Source organism: Hemitrygon akajei, chromosome 3 (genome assembly GCF_048418815.1).
Source record: "Hemitrygon akajei chromosome 3, sHemAka1.3, whole genome shotgun sequence".
In the NCBI taxonomy this organism is placed as follows: Eukaryota; Metazoa; Chordata; class Chondrichthyes; order Myliobatiformes; family Dasyatidae; genus Hemitrygon; species Hemitrygon akajei.
The window spans coordinates 1,948,169-1,972,984 of record NC_133126.1 but is presented as its reverse complement, the minus strand read 5'-3'; the positions used below and the strand labels follow the sequence as shown (position 1 = coordinate 1,972,984).

At 57.8% G+C, this 24,816-nt stretch overlaps 1 protein-coding gene across 1 annotated transcript in view; it reads left to right on the top strand.

The window, feature by feature from the left end:
• Positions 1-24,077, top strand: part of jdp2b (Jun dimerization protein 2b) — a 55,781-nt gene extending 31,704 nt beyond the window's left edge. The window contains 3 exon segments of the mRNA XM_073039137.1: positions 22,955-23,062; positions 23,440-23,502; positions 23,504-24,077. Of these exon segments, the coding sequence (XP_072895238.1) occupies positions 22,955-23,062; positions 23,440-23,502; positions 23,504-23,602 (270 nt within the window). The 3' untranslated portion in view covers positions 23,603-24,077.
• Positions 24,078-24,816: the final 739 nt, after the last annotated feature.

The following is a 24,816-nucleotide window of genomic DNA, read 5'->3' as shown; positions in this document are numbered from 1 at the left end:
GGCCTCCAGGAGCCAGTCCCTGGGTGTATGATAGAGTGGATGTGGCCTCCCGGAGCCAATCCCTGGGTGTATGATAGAGTGGATGTGGCCTTCCGGAGCCAATCCCTGGGTGTATGATAGAGCGGATGTGGCCTCCCGGAGCCAATCCCTAGGTGTATGATAGAGCGGATGTGGCCTCCCTGATCCAGTCCCTGGGTGTATGATAGAGTGGATGTAGCCTCCCTGATCCAGTCACTGGGTGTATGATAGAGTGGATGTGGCCTCCCTGATCCAGTCCCTGGGTGTATGATAGAATGGATGTGGCCTCCCGGAGCCAATCCCTGGGTGTATGATAGAGTGGATGTGGCCTCCCTGATCCAGTCCCTGGGTGTATGATAGAGCGGATGTGGCCTCCCTGAGCCAGTCTCTGGGTGTATGATAGAGCGGATGTGGCCGCCCTGAGCCAATCCCTGGGTGTATGATAGAGTGGATGTGGCTTCCCTGATCCAATCCCTGGGTGTATGATAGAGTGGATGTGGCCTCCCTGAGCCAGTCCCTGGGTGTATGATAGAGTGGATGTGGCCTCCCTGATCCAGTCCCTGGGTGTATGATAGAGTGGATGGGGCCTCCCGGAGGCCAATCCCTGGGTGTATGATAGAGTGGATGTGGCCTCCCAGATCCAGTCCCTGGGTGTATGATAGAGTGGATGTGGCCTCCCGGAGCCAGTCCCTGGGTGTATGATAGAGCGGATGTGGCCTCCCGGAGCCAATCCCTGGGTGTATGATAGAGCGGATGTGGCCTCCCGGAGCCAGTCCCTGGGTGTATGATAGAGCGGATGTGGCCTCCCTGATCCTGTCCCTGGGTGTATGATAGAGTGGATGTGGCCTCCCTGATCCAGTCCCTGGGTGTATGATAGAGTGGATGTGGCCTCCCTGATCCAGTCTCTTGGTGTATGATAGAGCGGATGTGGCCTCCCTGATCCAGTCCCTGGGTGTATGATAGAGCGGATGTGGCCTCCCTGATCCAATCCCTGGGTGTATGATAGAGCGGATGTGGCCTCCCTGATCCAGTCCCTGGGTGTATGATAGAGCGGATGTGGCCTCCCTGAGCCAATCCCTGGGTGTATGATAGAGCGGATGTGGCTTCCCTGAGCCAATCCCTGGGTGTATGATAGAGCGAATGTGGCCTCCCTGATCCAGTCCCTGGGTGTATGATAGAGTGGATGTGGCCACCCTGAGCCAATCCCTGGGTGTATGATAGAGTGGATGTGGCCTCCCTGATCCAGTCCCTGGGTGTATGATAGAGTGGATGTGGCCTCCCTAATCCAGTCCCTGGGTGTATGATAGAGTGGATGTGGCCTCCCTGATCCAGTCTCTGGGTGTATGATAGAGTGGATGTGGCCTCCCTGATCCAGTCCCTGGGTGTATGATAGAGCGGATGTGGCCTCCCTGATCCAATCCCTGGGTGTATGATAGAGCGGATGTGGCCTCCCTGATCCAGTCCCTGGGTGTATGATAGAGCGGATGTGGCCTCCCTGAGCCAATCCCCTGGTGTATGATAGAGCGGATGTGGCTTCCCTGAGCCAATCCCTGGGTGTATGATAGAGCGAATGTGGCCTCCCTGATCCAGTCCCTGGGTGTATGATAGAGTGGATGTGGCCACCCTGAGCCAATCCCTGGGTGTATGATAGAGTGGATGTGGCCTCCCGGAGCCAGTCCCTGGGTGTATGATAGAGCAGATGTGGCCTCACTGATCCAGTCCCTGGGTGTATGAATGAGTGGATGTGGCCTCCCTGAGCCAGTCCCTGGGTGTATGATAGAGTGGATGTGGCCTCCCTGAGCCAGTCCCTGGGTGTATGATAGAGTGGATGTGGCCTCCCTGATCCAGTCCCTGGGTGTATGATAGAGTGGATGTGGCCTCCGGGAGCCAATCCCTGGGTGTATGATAGAGTGGATGTGGCCTCCCGGAGCCAGTCCCTGGGTGTATGATAGAGTGGATGTGGCCTCCCTGATCCAGTCCCTGGGTGTATGATAGAGTGGATGTGGCCTCCCTGATCCAGTCCCTGGGTGTATTATAGAGTGGATGTGGCCTCCCGGAGCCAATCCCTGGGTGTATGATAGAGTGGATGTGGCCTCCCGGAGCCAATCCCTGGGTGTATGATAGAGTGGATGTGGCCTCCCTGATCCAGTCCCTGGGTGTATGATAGAGCGGATGTGGCCTCCCTGATCCAGTCCCTGGGTGTATGATAGAGTGGATGTGGCCTCCCTGATCCAGTCTCTGGGTGTATGATAGAGTGGATGTGGTCACCCTGATCCAGTCCCTGGGTGTATGATAGAGCGGATGTGGCCTCCCTGATCCAGTCGCTGGGTGTATGATAGAGTGGATGTGGCCTCCCGGAGCCAGTCTCTGGGTGTATGATAGAGTGGATGTGGCCTCCCGGAGCCAGTCTCTGGGTGTATGATAGAGTGGATGTGGCCTCCCTGAGCCAATCCCTGGGTGTAGGATAGAGTGGATGTGGCCTCCCTGAGCCAATCCCTGGGTGTATGATAGAGTGGATGTGGCCTCCCTGATCCAGTCCCTGGGTGTATGATAGAGTGGATGTGGCCTCCCTGATCCAGTCTCTGGGTGTATGATAGAATGGATGTGGCCTCCCTGAGCCAGTCCCTGGGTGTATGATAGAGTGGATGTGGCCTCCCTGAGCCAGTCCCTGGGTGTATGATAGAGTGGATGTGGCCTCCCTGAGCCAGTCCCTGGGTGTATGATAGAGTGGATGTGGCCTCCCTGAGCCAGTCCCTGGGTGTATGATAGAGTGGATGTGGCCTCCCGGAGCCAGTCCCTGGGTGTATGATAGAGCGGATGTGGTCTCCCTGATCCAGTCCCTGGGTGTATGATAGAGCGGATGTGGCCTCCCGGAGCCAATCACTGGGTGTATGATAGAGCGGATGTGGCCTCCCGGAGCCAATCCCTGGGTGTATGATAGAGTGGATGTGGCCTCCCTGAGCCAATCCCTGGGTGTATGATAGAGCGGATGTGGCCTCCCGGAGCCAGTCCCTGGGTGTATGATAGAGCGGATGTGGCCTCCCTGATCCAGTCCCTGGGTGTATGATAGAGTGGATGTGGCCTCCCTGATCCAGTCCCTGGGTGTATGATAGAGTGGATGTGGCCTCCCTGATCCAGTCCCTGGGTGTATGATAGAGCGGATGTGGCCTCCCTGAGCCAGTCCCTGGGTGTATGATAGAGTGGATGTGGCCTCCCTGATCCAGTCCCTGGGTATATGATAGAGTGGATGTGGCCTCCCTGATCCAGACTCTGGGTGTATGATAGAGTGGATGTGGCCTCCCTGAGCCAGTCCCTGGGTGTATGATAGAGTGGATGTGGCCTCCCGGAGCCAGTCCCTGGGTGTATGATAGAGTGGATGTGGCCTCCCTGAGCCAGTCCCTGGGTGTATGATAGAGTGGATGTGGCCTCCCTGAGCCAATCCCTGGGTGTATGATAGAGTGGATGTGGCCTCCCGGAGCCAGTCCCTGGGTGTATGATAGAGTGGATGTGGCCTCCCTGATCCAGTCCCTGGGTGTATGATAGAGTGGATGTGGCCTCCCTGAGCCAATCCCTGGGTGTATGATAGAGTGGATGTGGCCTCCCTGAGCCAGTCCTTGGGTGTATAATAGAGTGGATGTGGCCTACCTGATCCAGTCCCTGGGTGTATGATAGAGTGGATGTGGCTTCCCTGAGCCAATCCCTGGGTGTATGATAGAGTGGATGTGGCCTCCCTGAGCCAGTCCCTGGGTGTATGATAGAGTGGATGTGGCCTCCCTGATCCAGTCCCTGGGTGTATGATAGAGTGGATGTGGCCTCCCTGATCCAGTCCCTGGGTGTATGATAGAGTGGATGTGGCCTCCCTGATCCAGTCCCTGGGTGTATGATAGAGCGGATGTGGCTTCCCTGAGCCAATCCCTGGGTGTATGATAGAGCGGATGTGGCTTCCCTGATCCAGTCCCTGGGTGTATGATAGAGTGGATGTGGCCTCCCTGAGCCGGTCCCTGGGTGTATGATAGAGTGGATGTGGCCTCCCGGAGCGAATCCCTGGGTGTATGATAGAGCGGATGTGGCCTCCCTGATCCAGTCCCTGGATGTATGATAGAGCGGATGTGGCCTCCCTGAGCCAGTCCCTGGGTGTATGATAGAGCGGATGTGGCCTCCCTGATCCAGTCCCTGGGTGTATGATAGAGTGGATGTGGCCTCCCGGAGCCAGTCTCTGGGTGTATGATAGAGTAGATGTGGCCTCCCTGAGCCAGTCCCTGGGTGTATGATAGAGTGGATGTGGCCTCCCTGAGCCAGTCCCTGGGTGTATGATAGAGTGGATGTGGCCTCCCTGAGCCAGTCCCTGGGTGTATGATAGAGTGGATGTGGCCTCCCTGAGCCAGTCCCTGGGTGTATGATAGAGTGGATGTGGCCTCCCGGAGCCAGTCCCTGGGTGTATGATAGAGTGGATGTGGCCTCCCTGATCCAGTCCCTGGGTGTATGATAGAGTGGATGTGGCCTCCCTGAGCCAATCCCTGGGTGTATGATAGAGTGGATGTGGCTTCCCTGAGCCAGTCCCTGGGTGTATGATAGAGTGGATGTGGCTTCCCTGAGCCAATCCCTGGGTGTATGATAGAGTGGATGTGGCCTCCCTGAGCCAATCCCTGGGTGTATGATAGAGTGGATGTGGCCTCCCTGAGCCAGTCCCTGGGTGTATGATAGAGTGGATGTGGCCTCCCTGATCCAGTCCCTGGGTGTATGATAGAGTGGATGTGGCTTCCCTGAGCCAATCCCTGGGTGTATGATAGAGTGGATGTGGCCTCCCGGAGCCAGTCCCTGGGTGTATGATAGAGTGGATGTGGCCTCCCTGATCCAGTCCCTGGGTGTATGATAGAGTGGATGTGGCCTCCCTGATCCAGTCCCTGGGTGTATGATAGAGTGGATGTGGCCTCCCTGATCCAGTCCCTGGGTGTATGATAGAGTGGATGTGGCCTCTCTGATCCAGTTCCTGGGTGTATGATAGAGCGGATGTGGCCTCCCTGATCCAGTCACTGGGTGTATGATAGAGTGGATGTGGCCTCCCTGATCCAGTCCCTGGGTGTATGATAGAGTGGATGTGGCCTCCCTGATCCAGTCTCTGGGTGTATGATAGAGTGGATGTGGCCTCCCTGAGCCAATCCCTGGGTGTATGATAGAGTGGATGTGGCCTCCCGGAGCCAGTCCCTGGGTGTATGATAGAGTTGATGTGGTCTTCCTGATCCAGTCCCTGGGTGTATGATAGAGCGGATGTGGCCTCCCGGAGCCAATCACTGGGTGTATGATAGACCGGATGTGGCCTCCCTGAGCCAATCCCTGGGTGTATGATAGAGTGGATGTGGCCTCCCGGAGCCAATCCCTGGGTGTATGATAGAGCGGATGTGGCCTCCCGGAGCCAGTCCCTAGGTGTATGATAGAGCGGATGTGGCCTCCCTGATCCAGTCCCTGGGTGTATGATAGAGTGGATGTGCCCTCCCTGATCCAGTCCCTGGGGGTATGATAGAGTGGATGTGGCCTCCCTGAACCAGTCCCTGGGTGTATGATAGAGCGGATGTGGCCTCCCTGATACAGTCCCTGGGTGTATGATAGAGCGGATGTGGCCTCCCTGATCCAGTCCCTGGGTGTATGATAGAGTGGATGTGGCCTCCCTGATCCAGTCCCTGGGTGTATGATAGAGTGGATGTGGCCTCCCTGATCCAGTCTCTGGGTGTATGATAGAGTGGATGTGGCCTCCCTGAGCCAGTCCCTGGGTGTATGATAGAGTGGATGTGGCCTCCCTGAGCCAGTCCCTGGGTGTATGATAGAGTGGATGTGGCCTCCCTGATCCAGTCCCTGGGTGTATGATAGAGTGGATGTGGCCTCCCTGATCCAGTCCCTGGGTGTATGATAGAGCGGATGTGGCTTCCCTGAGCCAATCCCTGGGTGTATGATAGAGTGGATGTGGCTTCCCTGAGCCAGTCCCTGGGTGTATGATAGAGTGGATGTGGCTTCCCTGAGCCAATCCCTGGGTGTATGATAGAGTGGATGTGGCCTCCCTGAGCCAATCCCTGGGTGTATGATAGAGTGGATGTGGCCTCCCTGAGCCAGTCCCTGGGTGTATGATAGAGTGGATGTGGCCTCCCTGATCCAGTCCCTGGGTGTATGATAGAGTGGATGTGGCTTCCCTGAGCCAATCCCTGGGTGTATGATAGAGTGGATGTGGCCTCCCGGAGCCAGTCCCTGGGTGTATGATAGAGTGGATGTGGCCTCCCTGATCCAGTCCCTGGGTGTATGATAGAGTGGATGTGGCCTCCCTGATCCAGTCCCTGGGTGTATGATAGAGTGGATGTGGCCTCCCTGATCCAGTCCCTGGGTGTATGATAGAGTGGATGTGGCCTCTCTGATCCAGTTCCTGGGTGTATGATAGAGCGGATGTGGCCTCCCTGAGCCAGTCACTGGGTGTATGATAGAGTGGATGTGGCCTCCCTGATCCAGTCCCTGGGTGTATGATAGAGTGGATGTGGCCTCCCTGATCCAGTCTCTGGGTGTATGATAGAGTGGATGTGGCCTCCCTGAGCCAATCCCTGGGTGTATGATAGAGTGGATGTGGCCTCCCGGAGCCAGTCCCTGGGTGTATGATAGAGTTGATGTGGTCTTCCTGATCCAGTCCCTGGGTGTATGATAGAGCGGATGTGGCCTCCCGGAGCCAATCACTGGGTGTATGATAGACCGGATGTGGCCTCCCTGAGCCAATCCCTGGGTGTATGATACAGTGGATGTGGCCTCCCGGAGCCAATCCCTGGGTGTATGATAGAGCGGATGTGGCCTCCCGGAGCCAGTCCCTAGGTGTATGATAGAGCGGATGTGGCCTCCCTGATCCAGTCCCTGGGTGTATGATAGAGTGGATGTGCCCTCCCTGATCCAGTCCCTGGGGGTATGATAGAGTGGATGTGGCCTCCCTGATCCAGTCCCTGGGTGTATGATAGAGCGGATGTGGCCTCCCTGATACAGTCCCTGGGTGTATGATAGAGCGGATGTGGCCTCCCTGATCCAGTCCCTGGGTGTATGATAGAGTGGATGTGGCCTCCCTGATCCAGTCCCTGGGTGTATGATAGAGTGGATGTGGCCTCCCTGATCCAGTCTCTGGGTGTATGATAGAGTGGATGTGGCCTCCCTGAGCCAGTCCCTGGGTGTATGATAGAGTGGATGTGGCCTCACTGATCCAGTCCCTGGGTGTATGATAGAGTGGATGTGGCCTCCCTGATCCAGTCCCTGGGTGTATGATAGAGTGGATGTGGCCTCCCTGATCCAGTCCCTGGGTGTATGATAGAGCGGATGTGGCTTCCCTGAGCCAATCCCTGGGTGTATGATAGAGTGGATGTGGCTTCCCTGAGCCAGTCCCTGGGTGTATGATAGAGTGGATGTGGCTTCCCTGAGCCAATCCCTGGGTGTATGATAGAGTGGATGTGGCCTCCCTGAGCCAATCCCTGGGTGTATGATAGAGTGGATGTGGCCTCCCTGAGCCAGTCCCTGGGTGTATGATAGAGTGGATGTGGCCTCCCTGATCCAGTCCCTGGGTGTATGATAGAGTGGATGTGGCTTCCCTGAGCCAATCCCTGGGTGTATGATAGAGTGGATGTGGCCTCCCGGAGCCAGTCCCTGGGTGTATGATAGAGTGGATGTGGCCTCCCTGATCCAGTCCCTGGGTGTATGATAGAGTGGATGTGGCCTCCCTGATCCAGTCCCTGGGTGTATGATAGAGTGGATGTGGCCTCCCTGATCCAGTCCCTGGGTGTATGATAGAGTGGATGTGGCCTCTCTGATCCAGTTCCTGGGTGTATGATAGAGCGGATGTGGCCTCCCTGAGCCAGTCACTGGGTGTATGATAGAGTGGATGTGGCTTCCCTGAGCCAGTCCCTGGGTGTATGATAGAGTGGATGTGGCCTCCCGGAGCCAGTCCCTGGGTGTATGATAGAGTGGATGTGGCCTCCCTGATCCAGTCCCTGGGTGTATGATAGAGTGGATGTGGCCTCCCTGATCCAGTCCCTGGGTGTATGATAGAGTGGATGTGGCCTCCCTGATCCAGTCCCTGGGTGTATGATAGAGTGGATGTGGCCTCTCTGATCCAGTCCCTGGGTGTATGATAGAGCGGATGTGGCCTCCCTGAGCCAGTCACTGGGTGTATGATAGAGTGGATGTGGCCTCCCTGATCCAGTCCCTGGGTGTATGATAGAGTGGATGTGGCCTCCCTGATCCAGTCCCTGGGTGTATGATAGAGTGGATGTGGCCTCTCTGATCCAGTCCCTGGGTGTATGATAGAGCGGATGTGGCCTCCCTGAGCCAGTCACTGGGTGTATGATAGAGTGGATGTGGCCTCCCTGATCCAGTCCCTGGGTGTATGATAGAGTGGATGTGGCCTCCCTGAGCCAGTCCCTGGGTGTATGATAGAGTGGATGTGGCTTCCCTGATCCAGTCCCTGGGTGTATGATAGAGTGGATGTGGCCACCCTGATCCAGTCCCTGGGTGTATGATAGACTGGATGTGGCCTCCTGGAGCCAGTCTCTGGGTGTATGATAGAGTGGATGTGGCCTCCCTGAGCCAATCCCTGGGTGTATGATAGAGTGGATGTGGCCTCCCGGAGCCAGTCCCTGGGTGTATGATAGAGTAGATGTGGTCTCCCTGATCCAGTCCCTGGGTGTATGATAGAGCGGATGTGGCCTCCCGGAGCCAATCACTGGGTGTATGATAGAGCGGATGTGGCCTCCCGGAGCCAATCCCTGGGTGTATGATAGAGTGGATGTGGCCTCCCGGAGCCAATCCCTGGGTGTATGATAGAGCGGATGTGGCCTCCCGGAGCCAGTCCCTAGGTGTATGATAGAGCGGATGTGGCCTCCCTGATCCAGTCCCTGGGTGTATGATAGAGTGGATGTGGCCTCCCTGATCCAGTCCCTGGGGGTATGATAGAGTGGATGTGGCCTCCCTGATCCAGTCCCTGGGTGTATGATAGAGCGGATGTGGCCTCCCAAATACAGTCCCTGGGTGTATGATAGAGCGGATGTGGCCTCCCTGATCCAGTCCCTGGGTGTATGATAGAGTGGATGTGGCCTCCCTGATCCAGTCTCTGGGTGTATGATAGAGTGGATGTGGCCTCCCTGAGCCAGTCCCTGGGTGTATGATAGAGTGGATGTGGCCTCCCGGAGCCAGTCCCTGGGTGTATGATAGAGTGGATGTGGCCTCCCTGAGCCAGTCCCTGGGTGTATGATAGAGTGGATGTGGCCTCCCTGAGCCAATCCCTGGGTGTATGATAGAGTGGATGTGGCCTCCCGGAGCCAGTCCCTGGGTGTATGATAGAGTGGATGTGGCCTCCCTGAGCCAGTCCCTGGGTGTATGATAGAGTGGATGTGGCCTCCCTGATCCAGTCCCTGGGTGTATGATAGAGTGGATGTGGCCTCCCTGAGCCAGTCCCTGGGTGTATGATAGAGTGGATGTGGCCTCCCTGATCCAGTCCCTGGGTGTATGATAGAGTGGATGTGGCCTCCCTGATCCAGTCCCTGGGTGTATGATAGAGTGGATGTGGCCTCCCTGATCCAGTCCCTGGGTGTATGATAGAGCGGATGTGGCTTCCCTGAGCCAATCCCTGGGTGTATGATAGAGCGGATGTGGCTTCCCTGATCCAGTCCCTGGGTGTATGATAGAGCGGATGTGGCCTCCCGGAGCCAGTCCCTAGGTGTATGATAGAGCGGATGTGGCCTCCCTGATCCAGTCCCTGGGTGTATGATAGAGTGGATGTGGCCTCCCTGATCCAGTCCCTGGGTGTATGATAGAGTGGATGTGGCCTCCCTGATCCAGTCCCTGGGTGTATGATAGAGCGGATGTGGCCTCCCTGATCCAGTCCCTGGATGTATGATAGAGCGGATGTGGCCTCCCTGAGCCAGTCCCTGGGTGTATGATAGAGCGGATGTGGCCTCCCTGATCCGGTCCCTGGGTGTATGATAGAGTGGATGTGGCCTCCCGGAGCCAGTCTCTGGGTGTATGATAGAGCGGATGTGGCCGCCCTGAGCCAGTCCCTGGGTGTATGATAGAGTGGATGTGGCCTCCCGGAGCCAGTCCCTGGGTGTATGATAGACTGGATGTGGCCTCCCGGAGCCAGTCTCTGGGTGTATGATAGAGTGGATGTGGCCTCCCTGAGCCAATCCCTGGGTGTATGATAGAGTGGATGTGGCCTCCCGGAGCCAGTCCCTGGGTGTATGATAGAGTGGATGTGGTCTCCCTGATCCAGTCCCTGGGTGTATGATAGAGCGGATGTGGCCTCCCGGAGCCAATCACTGGGTGTATGATAGAGCGGATGTGGCCTCCCGGAGCCAATCCCTGGGTGTATGATAGAGTGGATGTGGCCTCCCTGAGCCAATCCCTGGGTGTATGATAGAGCGGATGTGGCCTCCCGGAGCCAGTCCCTGGGTGTATGATAGAGCGGATGTGGCCTCCCTGATCCAGTCCCTGGGTGTATGATAGAGGGGATGTGGCCTCCCTGATCCAGTCCCTGGGTGTATGATAGAGTGGATGTGGCCTCCCTGATCCAGTCCCTGGGTGTATGATAGAGCGGATGTGGCCTCCCTGAGCCAGTCCCTGGGTGTATGATAGAGCGGATGTGGCCTCCCTGATCCAGTCCCTGGGTGTATGATAGAGTGGATGTGGCCTCCCTGATCCAGTCCCTGGGTGTATGATAGAGTGGATGTGGCCTCCCTGATCCAGTCTCTGGGTGAATGATAGAGTGGATGTGGCCTCCCTGAGCCAGTCCCTGGGTGTATGATAGAGTGGATGTGGCCTCCCTGAGCCAGTCCCTGGGTGTATGATAGAGTGGATGTGGCCTCCCTGAGCCAGTCCCTGGGTGTATGATAGAGGGGATGTGGCCTCCCGGAGCCAGTCCCTGGGTGTATGATAGAGTGGATGTGGCCTCCCTGAGCCAGTCCCTGGGTGTATGATAGAGTGGATGTGGCCTCCCTGATCCAGTCCCTGGGTGTATGATAGAGTGGATGTGGCCTCCCTGAGCCAATCCCTGGGTGTATGATAGAGTGGATGTGGCCTCCCTGAGCCAGTCCTTGGGTGTATAATAGAGTGGATGTGGCCTCCCTGAGCCAATCCCTGGGTGTATGATAGAGTGGATGTGGCCTCCCTGAGCCAGTCCCTGGGTGTATGATAGAGTGGATGTGGCCTCCCTGATCCAGTCCCTGGGTGTATGATAGAGTGGATGTGGCCTCCCTGATCCAGTCCCTGGGTGTATGATAGAGCGGATGTGGCTTCCCTGAGCCAATCCCTGGTTGTATGATAGAGTGGATGTGGCCTCCCTGATCCAGTCCCTGGGTGTATGATAGAGTGGATGTGGCCTCCCTGATCCAGTCCCTGGGTGTATGATAGAGTGGATGTGACCTCCCTGAGCCGGTCCCTGGGTGTATGATAGAGTGGATGTGGCCTCCCGGAACGAATCCCTGGGTGTATGATAGAGCGGATGTGGCTTCCCTGAGCCAATCCCTGGGTGTATGATAGAGCGGATGTGGCTTCCCTGAGCCAATCCCTGGGTGTATGATAGAGCGGATGTGGCTTCCCTGATCCAGTCCCTGGGTGTATGATAGAGCGGATGTGGCTTCCCTGATCCAGTCCCTGGGTGTATGATAGAGTGGATGTGGCCTCCCTGAGCCGGTCCCTGGGTGTATGATAGAGTGGATGTGGCCTCCCGGAGCGAATCCCTGGGTGTATGATAGAGCGGATGTGGCCTCCCTGATCCAGTCCCTGGATGTATGATAGAGCGGATGTGGCCTCCCTGAGCCAGTCCCTGGGTGTATGATAGAGCGGATGTGGCCTCCCTGATCCAGTCCCTGGGTGTATGATAGAGTGGATGTGGCCTCCCGGAGCCAGTCCCTGGGTGTATGATAGACTGGATGTGGCCTCCCGGAGCCAGTCTCTGGGTGTATGATAGAGTGGATGTGGCCTCCCTGAGCCAATCCCTGGGTGTATGATAGAGTGGATGTGGCCTCCCGGAGCCAGTCCCTGGGTGTATGATAGAGTGGATGTGGTCTCCCTGATCCAGTCCCTGGGTGTATGATAGAGCGGATGTGGCCACCCGGAGCCAATCACTGGGTGTATGATAGAGCGGATGTGGCCTCCCGGAGCCAATCCCTGGGTGTATGATAGAGTGGATGTGGCCTCCCTGAGCCAATCCCTGGGTGTATGATAGAGCGGATGTGGCCTCCCGGAGCCAGTCCCTGGGTGTATGATAGAGCGGATGTGGCCTCCCTGATCCAGTCCCTGGGTGTATGATAGAGGGGATGTGGCCTCCCTGATCCAGTCCCTGGGTGTATGATAGAGTGGATGTGGCCTCCCTGATCCAGTCCCTGGGTGTATGATAGAGCGGATGTGGCCTCCCTGAGCCAGTCCCTGGGTGTATGATAGAGCGGATGTGGCCTCCCTGATCCAGTCCCTGGGTGTATGATAGAGTGGATGTGGCCTCCCTGATCCAGTCCCTGGGTGTATGATAGAGTGGATGTGGCCTCCCTGATCCAGTCTCTGGGTGTATGATAGAGTGGATGTGGCCTCCCTGAGCCAGTCCCTGGGTGTATGATAGAGTGGATGTGGCCTCCCTGAGCCAGTCCCTGGGTGTATGATAGAGTGGATGTGGCCTCCCTGAGCCAGTCCCTGGGTGTATGATAGAGGGGATGTGGCCTCCCGGAGCCAGTCCCTGGGTGTATGATAGAGTGGATGTGGCCTCCCTGAGCCAGTCCCTGGGTGTATGATAGAGTGGATGTGGCCTCCCTGATCCAGTCCCTGGGTGTATGATAGAGTGGATGTGGCCTCCCTGAGCCAATCCCTGGGTGTATGATAGAGTGGATGTTGCCTCCCTGAGCCAGTCCTTGGGTGTATAATAGAGTGGATGTGGCCTCCCTGATCCAGTCCCTGGGTGTATGATAGAGTGGATGTGGCTTCCCTGAGCCAATCCCTGGGTGTATGATAGAGTGGATGTGGCCTCCCTGAGCCAGTCCCTGGGTGTATGATAGAGTGGATGTGGCCTCCCTGATCCAGTCCCTGGGTGTATGATAGAGTGGATGTGGCCTCCCTGATCCAGTCCCTGGGTGTATGATAGAGCGGATGTGGCTTCCCTGAGCCAATCCCTGGGTGTATGATAGAGTGGATGTGGCCTCCCTGATCCAGTCCCTGGGTGTATGATAGAGTGGATGTGGCCTCCCTGATCCAGTCCCTGGGTGTATGATAGAGTGGATGTGGCCTCCCTGAGCCGGTCCCTGGGTGTATGATAGAGTGGATGTGGCCTCCCGGAACGAATCCCTGGGTGTATGATAGAGCGGATGTGGCTTCCCTGAGCCAATCCCTGGGTGTATGATAGAGCGGATGTGGCTTCCCTGAGCCAATCCCTGGGTGTATGATAGAGCGGATGTGGCTTCCCTGATCCAGTCCCTGGGTGTATGATAGAGCGGATGTGGCTTCCCTGATCCAGTCCCTGGGTGTATGATAGAGTGGATGTGGCCTCCCTGAGCCGGTCCCTGGGTGTATGATAGAGTGGATGTGGCCTCCCGGAGCCAGTCTCTGGGTGTATGATAGAGTGGATGTGGCCTCCCTGAGCCAGTCCCTGGGTGTATGATAGAGTGGATGTGGCCTCCCTGAGCCAGTCCCTGGGTGTATGATAGAGTGGATGTGGCCTCCCTGAGCCAGTCCCTGGGTGTATGATAGAGTGGATGTGGCCTCCCTGAGCCAGTCCCTGGGTGTATGATAGAGTGGATGTGGCCTCCCGGAGCCAGTCCCTGGGTGTATGATAGAGTGGATGTGGCCTCCCTGATCCAGTCCCTGGGTGTATGATAGAGTGGATGTGGCCTCCCTGAGCCAATCCCTGGGTGTATGATAGAGTGGATGTGGCTTCCCTGAGCCAATCCCTGGGTGTATGATAGAGCGAATGTGGCCTCCCGGAGCCAGTCCCTGGGTGTATGATAGAGTGGATGTGGCCTCCCTGATCCAGTCCCTGGGTGTATGATAGAGCGGATGTGGCCTCCCGGCGCCAATCCCTGGGTGTATGATAGAGTGGATGTGGCCTCCCTGAGCCAATCCCTGGGTGTATGATAGAGCGGATGTGGCTTCCCTGAGCCAGTCCCTGGGTGTATGATAGAGTGGATGTGGCCTCCCTGAGCCAGTCCCTGGGTGTATGATAGAGTGGATGTGGCCTCCCGGAGCCAGTCCCTGGGTGTATGATAGAGCGGATGTGGCTTCCCTGAGCCAATCCCTGGGTGTATGATAGAGCGGATGTGGCTTCCCTGATCCAGTCCCTGGGTGTATGATAGAGTGGATGTGGCCTCCCTGAGCCAGTCCCTGGGTGTATGATAGAGTGGATGTGGCCTCCCGGAGCGAATCCCTGGGTGTATGATAGAGCGGATGTGGCCTCCCTGATCCAGTCCCTGGATGTATGATAGAGCGGATGTGGCCTCCCTGAGCCAGTCCCTGGGTGTATGATAGAGCGGATGTGGCCTCCCTGATCCGGTCCCTGGGTGTATGATAGAGTGGATGTGGCCTCCCGGAGCCAGTCTCTGGGTGTATGATAGAGCGGATGTGGCCGCCCTGAGCCAGTCCCTGGGTGTATGATAGAGTGGATGTGGCCTCCCGGAGCCAGTCCCTGGGTGTATGATAGACTGAATGTGGCCTCCCGGAGCCAGTCTCTGGGTGTATGATAGAGTGGATGTGGCCTCCCTGAGCCAATCCCTGGGTGTATGATAGAGTGGATGTGGCCTCCCGGAGCCAGTCCCTGGGTGTATGATAGAGTGGATGTGGTCTCCCTGATCCAGTCCCTGGGTGTATGATAGAGCGGATGTGGCCTCCCGGAGCCAATCACTGGGTGTATGATAGAGCGGATGTGGCCTCCCGGAGCCAATCCCTGGGTGTATGATAGAGTGGATGTGGCCTCCCTGAGCCAATCCCTGGGTGTATGATAGAGCGGATGTGGCCTCCCGGAGCCAGTCCCTGGGTGTATGATAGAGCGGATGTGGCCTCCCTGATCCAGTCCCTGGGTGTATGATAGAGGGGATGTGGCCTCCCTGATCCAGTCCCTGGGTGTATGATAGAGTGGATGTGGCCTCCCTGATCCAGTCCCTGGGTGTATGATAGAGCGGATGTGGCCTCCCTGAGCCAGTCCCTGGGTGTATGATAGAGCGGATGTGGCCTCCCTGATCCAGTCCCTGGGTGTATGATAGAGTGGATGTGGCCTCCCTGATCCAGTCCCTGGGTGTATGATAGAGTGGATGTGGCCTCCCTGATCCAGTCTCTGGGTGTATGATAGAGTGGATGTGGCCTCCCTGAGCCAGTCCCTGGGTGTATGATAGAGTGGATGTGGCCTCCCTGAGCCAGTCCCTGGGTGTATGATAGAGTGGATGTGGCCTCCCTGAGCCAGTCCCTGGGTGTATGATAGAGTGGATGTGGCCTCCCTGATCCAGTCCCTGGGTGTATGATAGAGTGGATGTGGCCTCCCTGATCCAGTCCCTGGGTGTATGATAGAGCGGATGTGGCTTCCCTGAGCCAATCCCTGGGTGTATGATAGAGTGGATGTGGCCTCCCTGATCCAGTCCCTGGGTGTATGATAGAGTGGATGTGGCCTCCCTGATCCAGTCCCTGGGTGTATGATAGAGTGGATGTGGCCTCCCTGAGCCGGTCCCTGGGTGTATGATAGAGTGGATGTGGCCTCCCGGAACGAATCCCTGGGTGTATGATAGAGCGGATGTGGCTTCCCTGAGCCAATCCCTGGGTGTATGATAGAGCGGATGTGGCTTCCCTGAGCCAATCCCTGGGTGTATGATAGAGCGGATGTGGCTTCCCTGATCCAGTCCCTGGGTGTATGATAGAGCGAATGTGGCTTCCCTGATCCAGTCCCTGGGTGTATGATAGAGTGGATGTGGCCTCCCTGAGCCGGTCCCTGGGTGTATGATAGAGTGGATGTGGCCTCCCGGAGCGAATCCCTGGGTGTATGATAGAGCGGATGTGGCCTCCCTGATCCAGTCCCTGGATGTATGATAGAGGGGATGTGGCCTCCCTGAGCCAGTCCCTGGGTGTATGATAGAGCGGATGTGGCCTCCCTGATCCAGTCCCTGGGTGTATGATAGAGTGGATGTGGCCTCCCGGAGCCAGTCTCTGGGTGTATGATAGAGTGGATGTGGCCTCCCTGAGCCAGTCCCTGGGTGTATGATAGAGTGGATGTGGCCTTCCTGAGCCAGTCCCTGGGTGTATGATAGAGTGGATGTGGCCTCCCTGAGCCAGTCCCTGGGTGTATGATAGAGTGGATGTGGCCTCCCTGAGCCAGTCCCTGGGTGTATGATAGAGTGGATGTGGCCTCCCGGAGCCAGTCCCTGGGTGTATGATAGAGTGGATGTGGCCTCCCTGATCCAGTCCCTGGGTGTATGATAGAGTGGATGTGGCCTCCCTGAGCCAATCCCTGGGTGTATGATAGAGCGGATGTGGCTTCCCTGAGCCAATCCCTGGGTGTATGATAGAGTGGATGTGGCCTCCCTGATCCAGTCCCTGGGTGTATGATAGAGTGGATGTGGCCTCCCTGATCCAGTCCCTGGGTGTATGATAGAGTGGATGTGGCCTCCCTGAGCCGGTCCCTGGGTGTATGATAGAGTGGATGTGGCCTCCCGGAACGAATCCCTGGGTGTATGATAGAGCGGATGTGGCTTCCCTGAGCCAATCCCTGGGTGTATGATAGAGCGGATGTGGCTTCCCTGAGCCAATCCCTGGGTGTATGATAGAGCGGATGTGGCTTCCCTGATCCAGTCCCTGGGTGTATGATAGAGCGGATGTGGCTTCCCTGATCCAGTCCCTGGGTGTATGATAGAGTGGATGTGGCCTCCCTGAGCCGGTCCCTGGGTGTATGATAGAGTGGATGTGGCCTCCCGGAGCGAATCCCTGGGTGTATGATAGAGCGGATGTGGCCTCCCTGATCCAGTCCCTGGATGTATGATAGAGCGGATGTGGCCTCCCTGAGCCAGTCCCTGGGTGTATGATAGAGCGGATGTGGCCTCCCTGATCCAGTCCCTGGGTGTATGATAGAGTTGATTTTTGCCTCCCGGAGCCAGTCTCTGGGTGTATGATAGAGGGGATGTGGCCTCCCTGAGCCAGTCCCTGGGTGTATGATAGAGTGGATGTGGCCTCCCTGAGCCAGTCCCTGGGTGTATGATAGAGTGGATGTGGCCTCCCTGAGCCAGTCCCTGGGTGTATGATAGAGTGGATGTGGCCTCCCTGAGCCAGTCCCTGGGTGTATGATAGAGTGGATGTGGCCTCCCGGAGCCAGTCCCTGGGTGTATGATAGAGTGGATGTGGCCTCCCTGATCCAGTCCCTGGGTGTATGATAGAGTGGATGTGGCCTCCCTGAGCCAATCCCTGGGTGTATGATAGAGTGGATGTGGCTTCCCTGAGCCAATCCCTGGGTGTATGATAGAGCGAATGTGGCCTCCCGGAGCCAGTCCCTGGGTGTATGATAGAGTGGATGTGGCCTCCCTGATCCAGTCCCTGGGTGTATGATAGAGCGGATGTGGCCTCCCGGCGCCAATCCCTGGGTGTATGATAGAGTGGATGTGGCCTCCCTGAGCCAATCCCTGGGTGTATGATAGAGCGGATGTGGCTTCCCTGAGCCAGTCCCTGGGTGTATGATAGAGTGGATGTGGCCTCCCTGAGCCAGTCCCTGGGTGTATGATAGAGTGGATGTGGCCTCCCGGAGCCAGTCCCTGGGTGTATGATAGAGCGGATGTGGCTTCCCTGAGCCAATCCCTGGGTGTATGATAGAGCGGATGTGGCTTCCCTGATCCAGTCCCTGGGTGTATGATAGAGTGGATGTGGCCTCCCTGAGCCAGTCCCTGGGTGTATGATAGAGTGGATGTGGCCTCCCGGAGCGAATCCCTGGGTGTATGATAGAGCGGATGTGGCCTCCCTGATCCAGTCCCTGGATGTATGATAGAGCGGATGTGGCCTCCCTGAGCCAGTCCCTGGGTGTATGATAGAGCGGATGTGGCCTCCCTGATCCGGTCCCTGGGTGTATGATAGAGTGGATGTGGCCTCCCGGAGCCAGTCTCTGGGTGTATGATAGAGCGGATGTGGCCGCCCTGAGCCAGTCCCTGGGTGTATGATAGAGTGGATGTGGCCTCCCGGAGCCAGTCCCTGGGTGTATGATAGACTGGATGTGGCCTCCCGGAGCCAGTCTCTGGGTGTATGATAGAGTGGATGTGGCCTCCCTGAGCCAATCCCTGGGTGTATGATAGAGTGGATGTGGCCTCCCGGAGCCAGTCCCTGGGTGTATGATAGAGTGGATGTGGTCTCCCTGATCCAGTCCCTGGGTGTATGATAGAGCGGATGTGGCCTCCCGGAGCCAATCACTGGGTGTATGATAGAGCGGATGTGGCCTCCCGGAGCCAATCCCTGGGTGTATGATAGAGTGGATGTGGCCTCCCTGAGCCAATCCCTGGGTGTATGATAGAGCGGATGTGGCCTCCCGGAGCCAGTCCCTGGGTGTATGATAGAGCGGATGTGGCCTCCCCTGATCCAGTCCCTGGGTGTATGATAGAGGGGATGTGGCCTCCCTGATCCAGTCCCCTGGGTGTATGATAGAGTGGATGTGGCCTCCCTGATCCAGTCCCTGGGTGTATGATAGAGCGGATGTGGCCTCCCTGAGCCAGTCCCTGGGTGTATGATAGAGCGGATGTGGCCTCCCTGATCCAGTCCCTGGGTGTATGATAGAGTGGATGTGGCCTCCCTGATCCAGTCCCTGGGTGTATGATAGAGTGGATGTGGCCTCCCTGATCCAGTCTCTGGGTGTATGATAGAGTGGATGTGGCCTCCCTGAGCCAGTCCCTGGGTGTATGATAGAGTGGATGTGGCCTCCCTGAGCCAGTCCCTGGGTGTATGATAGAGTGGATGTGGCCTCCCTGAGCCGGTCCCTGGGTGTATGATAGAGTGGATGTGGCCTCCCGGAACGAATCCCTGGGTGTATGATAGAGCGGATGTGGCTTCCCTGAGCCAATCCCTGGGTGTATGATAGAGCGGATGTGGCTTCCCTGAGCCAATCCCTGGGTGTATGATAGAGCGGATGTGGCTTCCCTGATCCAGTCCCTGGTGTATGATAGAGCGAATGTGGGCTTCCCTGATCCAGTCCCTGGGTGTATGATAGAGTGGATGTGGCCTCCCTGAGCCGGTCCCTGGGTGTATGATAGAGTGGATGTGGCCTCCCGGAGCGAATCCCTGGGTGTATGATAGAGCGGATGTGGCCTCCCTGATCCAGTCCCTGGATGTATGATAGAGCGGATGTGGCCTCCCTGAGCCAGTCCCTGGGTGTATGATAGAGCGGATGTGGCCTCCCTGATCCAGTCCCTGGGTGTATGATAGAGTGGATTTTTGCCTCCCGGAGCCAGTCTCTGGGTGTATGATAGAGGGGATGTGGCCTCCCTGAGCCAGTCCCTGGGTGTATGATAGAGTGGATGTGGCCTCCCTGAGCCAGTCCCTGGGTGTATGATAGAGTGGATGTGGCCTCCCTGAGCCAGTCCCTGGGTGTATGATAGAGTGGATGTGGCCTCCCTGAGCCAGTCCCTGGGTGTATGATAGAGTGGATGTGGCCTCCCGGAGCCAGTCCCTGGGTGTATGATAGAGTGGATGTGGCCTCCCTGATCCAGTCCCTGGGTGTATGATAGAGTGGATGTGGCCTCCCTGAGCCAATCCCTGGGTGTATGATAGAGTGGATGTGGCTTCCCTGAGCCAATCCCTGGGTGTATGATAGAGCGAATGTGGCCTCCCGGAGCCAGTCCCTGGGTGTATGATAGAGTGGATGTGGCCTCCCTGATCCAGTCCCTGGGTGTATGATAGAGCGGATGTGGCCTCCCGGCGCCAATCCCTGGGTGTATGATAGAGTGGATGTGGCCTCCCTGAGCCAATCCCTGGGTGTATGATAGAGCGGATGTGGCTTCCCTGAGCCAGTCCCTGGGTGTATGATAGAGTGGATGTGGCCTCCCTGAGCCAGTCCCTGGGTGTATGATAGAGTGGATGTGGCCTCCCGGAGCCAGTCCCTGGGTGTATGATAGAGCGGATGTGGCTTCCCTGAGCCAATCCCTGGGTGTATGATAGAGCGGATGTGGCTTCCCTGATCCAGTCCCTGGGTGTATGATAGAGTGGATGTGGCCTCCCTGAGCCAGTCCCTGGGTGTATGATAGAGTGGATGTGGCCTCCCGGAGCGAATCCCTGGGTGTATGATAGAGCGGATGTGGCCTCCCTGATCCAGTCCCTGGATGTATGATAGAGCGGATGTGGCCTCCCTGAGCCAGTCCCTGGGTGTATGATAGAGCGGATGTGGCCTCCCTGATCCGGTCCCTGGGTGTATGATAGAGTGGATGTGGCCTCCCGGAGCCAGTCTCTGGGTGTATGATAGAGCGGATGTGGCCGCCCTGAGCCAGTCCCTGGGTGTATGATAGAGTGGATGTGGCCTCCCGGAGCCAGTCCCTGGGTGTATGATAGACTGGATGTGGCCTCCCGGAGCCAGTCTCTGGGTGTATGATAGAGTGGATGTGGCCTCCCTGAGCCAATCCCTGGGTGTATGATAGAGTGGATGTGGCCTCCCGGAGCCAGTCCCTGGGTGTATGATAGAGTGGATGTGGTCTCCCTGATCCAGTCCCTGGGTGTATGATAGAGCGGATGTGGCCTCCCGGAGCCAATCACTGGGTGTATGATAGAGCGGATGTGGCCTCCCGGAGCCAATCCCCTGGGTGTATGATAGAGTGGATGTGGCCTCCCTGAGCCAATCCCTGGGTGTATGATAGAGCGGATGTGGCCTCCCGGAGCCAGTCCCTGGGTGTATGATAGAGCGGATGTGGCCCTCCCTGATCCAGTCCCTGGGTGTATGATAGAGGGGATGTGGCCCTCCCTGATCCAGTCCCTGGGTGTATGATAGAGTGGATGTGGCCTCCCTGATCCAGTCCCTGGGTGTATGATAGAGCGGATGTGGCCTCCCTGAGCCAGTCCCTGGGTGTATGATAGAGCGGATGTGGCCTCCCTGATCCAGTCCCTGGGTGTATGATAGAGTGGATGTGGCCTCCCTGATCCAGTCCCTGGGTGTATGATAGAGTGGATGTGGCCTCCCTGATCCAGTCTCTGGGTGTATGATAGAGTGGATGTGGCCTCCCTGAGCCAGTCCCTGGGTGTATGATAGAGTGGATGTGGCCTCCCTGAGCAGTCCCTGGGTGTATGATAGAGTGGATGTGGCCTCCCTGAGCCGGTCCCCTGGGTGTATGATAGAGTGGATGTGGCCTCCCGGAACGAATCCCTGGGTGTATGATAGAGCGGATGTGGCTTCCCTGAGCCAATCCCTGGGTGTATGATAGAGCGGATGTGGCTTCCCTGAGCCAATCCCTGGGTGTATGATAGAGCGGATGTGGCTTCCCTGATCCAGTCCCTGGGTGTATGATAGAGCGAATGTGGCTTCCCTGATCCAGTCCCTGGGTGTATGATAGAGTGGATGTGGCCTCCCTGAGCCGGTCCCTGGGTGTATGATAGAGTGGATGTGGCCTCCCGGAGCGAATCCCTGGGTGTATGATAGAGCGGATGTGGCCTCCCTGATCCAGTCCCTGGATGTATGATAGAGCGGATGTGGCCCTCCCTGAGCCAGTCCCTGGGTGTATGATAGAGCGGATGTGGCCTCCCTGATCCAGTCCCTGGGTGTATGATAGAGTGGATGTGGCCTCCCGGAGCCAGTCTCTGGGTGTATGATAGAGTGGATGTGGCCTCCCTGAGCCAGTCCCTGGGTGTATGATAGAGTGGATGTGGCCTTCCTGAGCCAGTCCCTGGGTGTATGATAGAGTGGATGTGGCCTCCCTGAGCCAGTCCCTGGGTGTATGATAGAGTGGATGTGGCCTCCCTGAGCCAGTCCCTGGGTGTATGATAGAGTGGATGTGGCCTCCCGGAGCCAGTCCCTGGGTGTATGATAGAGTGGATGTGGCCTCCCTGATCCAGTCCCTGGGTGTATGATAGAGTGGATGTGGCCTCCCTGAGCCAATCCCTGGGTGTATGATAGAGTGGATGTGGCTTCCCTGAGCCAGTCCCCTGGGTGTATGATAGAGTGGATGTGGCTTCCCTGAGCCATCCCTGGGTGTATGATAGAGTGGATGTGGCCTCCCTGAGCCAGTTCCTGGGTGTATGATAGAGTGGATGTGGCCTCCCTGATCCAGTCCCTGGGTGTATGATAGAGTGGATGTGGCTTCCCTGAGCCAATCCCTGGGTGTATGATAGAGTGGATGTGGCCTCCCGGAGCCAGTCCCTGGGTGTATGATAGAGTGGATGTGGCCTCCCTGATCCAGTCCCTGGGTGTATGATAGAGTGGATGTGGCCTCCCTGATCCAGTCCCTGGGTGTATGATAGAGTGGATGTGGCCTCCCTGATCCAATCCCTGGGTGTATGATAGAGCGGATGTGGCTTCCCTGAGCCAATCCCTGGGTGTATGATAGAGCGAATGTGGCCTCCCGGAGCCAGTCCCTGGGTGTATGATAGAGTGGATGTGGCCTCCCTGATCCAGTCCCTGGGTGTATGATAGAGCGGATGTGGCCTCCCGGCGCCAATCCCTGGGTGTATGATAGAGTGGATGTGGCCTCCCTGAGCCAATCCCTGGGTGTATGATAGAGCGGATGTGGCTTCCCTGAGCCAGTCCCTGGGTGTATGATAGAGTGGATGTGGCCTCCCTGAGCCAGTCCCTGGGTGTATGATAGAGTGGATGTGGCCTCCCGGAGCCAGTCCCTGGGTTTGCACGCTGTCCCTGCACTTTGTTGGGGATGGGGAAGTGGTGCTGCTGGCCTGGTCCTTCCTGCCCTGTGAATGGCCTCTAACCTGGCTGACCATCTCACCGACGGCACTTTCTACCCCCAACCCTCAGGACGACCGGGAGGAGGACGAGCGACGGAGACGGCGGCGCGAGAAGAACAAGGTGGCGGCAGCTCGGTGTCGCAACAAGAAGCGGGAGCGAACCGAGTTCCTGCAGAAGGTGAGGGGTCTGTGACTGACACTGGGCTCTTCTCCTGAACCCACACGTTCTCTTGCGCCAGGGCTTCGGTGCCCCTCTGGGACACCCCCATTCAGAACCCTGCCCCCCACCCACCACAGGCTACCCTGTCACTCACCACACTATCCCCTGTCCAGTGCTGAGCCTCCCACCACCGGTCACTCACTGCCCCTCCTCCCACCAGTCACTCACTGCCCCTCCCCTCACCGCTCACTTCAACTCCCTCCCCCCCACCGGTCACTTACCCCCTCCCCCACCAGTCAGTCACCGTCCCTCCCCCACTGGTTTCTTTTCCCCCTCTCCCCTCACCACCCCTCCCCACCGGTCACTCACTGCCCCTCTGGTCTGGTTGTCCGCAGGAGTCCGAGCGGCTCGAGCTGATGAATGGGCAGCTGAAAACACAGATTGAGGAGCTAAAACGGGGAGCGACAAGAACTGATTCATCTGCTGAACCTGCACCGGCCCACATGTATCGTCAGGACGGACAGTGTCCGGAGCCACGACACACTCCTCACACAGTGACTAACCTGTAGTGGCAACAGCCTACCCACCGGCTCCCTACTGCTGCCTAGCGCTGGCCGCTGGGTTAATGAGCTGCTCTGTGAGAGATGCTGGCCACGCTGACCCCTGCTCCCTGAGACCCCGACTGCAGAGGCCAGGATAGGCCGTACACTCAACGCAACAGCATCTCCGATCCACAGAGAGATACTAGGCCTGGGTAGTGACCCCTGGCGGAGGATCCAGTGAGAAATGCTTGTCCCTCTGGGTAGTGAACCTGGTCCCCTGGTGGAGGAGCCGGGTTGTGTTGCTGGTCCCCTGGTGGAGGAGCTGGGTAGTGTCGCTGGTCCCCTGGTGGAGGAGCCGGGTTGTGTTGCTGGCCCCCCTGGCGGAGGAGCTGGGGTAGTGTCGCTGGTCCCCTGGTGGAGGAGCCGTGTAGTGAACCTGGTCCCCTGGTGGAGGAGCCGGGTTGTGAACCAGGTCCCCCTGGTGGAGGAGCCGGGTTTGTGAACCTGGTCCCCTGGTGGAGGAGCCGGGTAGTGTCACTGGTCCCCTGGTGGAGGAGCCGGGGGTAGTGTCACTGGTCCCCTGGTGGAGGAGCCGGGTAGTCAACCTGGTCCCCTGGTGGAGGGGCCGGGTTGTGTCGCTGGTCCCCGGTGGAGGAGCCGGGTTGTGTTGCTGGTCCCCTGGTGGAGGAGCTGGGTTGTGTAGCTGGTCCCCTGGTGGAGGAGCCGTGTAGTGTCGTTGGTCCCCTGGTGGAGGAGCCGGGTTGTGAACCTGGTCCCCCTGGTGGAGGAGCCAGGTTGTGATCCTGGTCCCCTGGTGGAGGAGCCGGGTTGTGAACCTGGTCCCCTGGTGGAGGAGCCGGGTTGTGAACCTGGTCCCCTGGTGGAGGAGCCGTGTAGTGTCGCTGGTCCCCTGGTGAAGGAGCCGGGTTGTGTGAACCTGGTCCCCCTGGGGAGGAGCCGGGTTGTGAACCTGGTCCCCTGGTGGAGGAGCCGGGTTGTGAACCTGGTCCCCTGGTGGAGGAGTCGGGCTGCGAACCTGGTCCCCTGGTGGAGGAGCCGGGCTGCGAACCTGGTCCCCTGGTGGAGGAGCCGGGCTGCGAACCCTGGTCCCCTGGTGGAGGAGCCGGGCTGTGAACCTGGTCCCCTGGCGGAGGAGGCCTGGTGTGACGCTGGTCCCCTGGCGGAGGGCAGCCAGGTGTGGACGCTGGTCCCCTGACGGAGGAGCCCGGG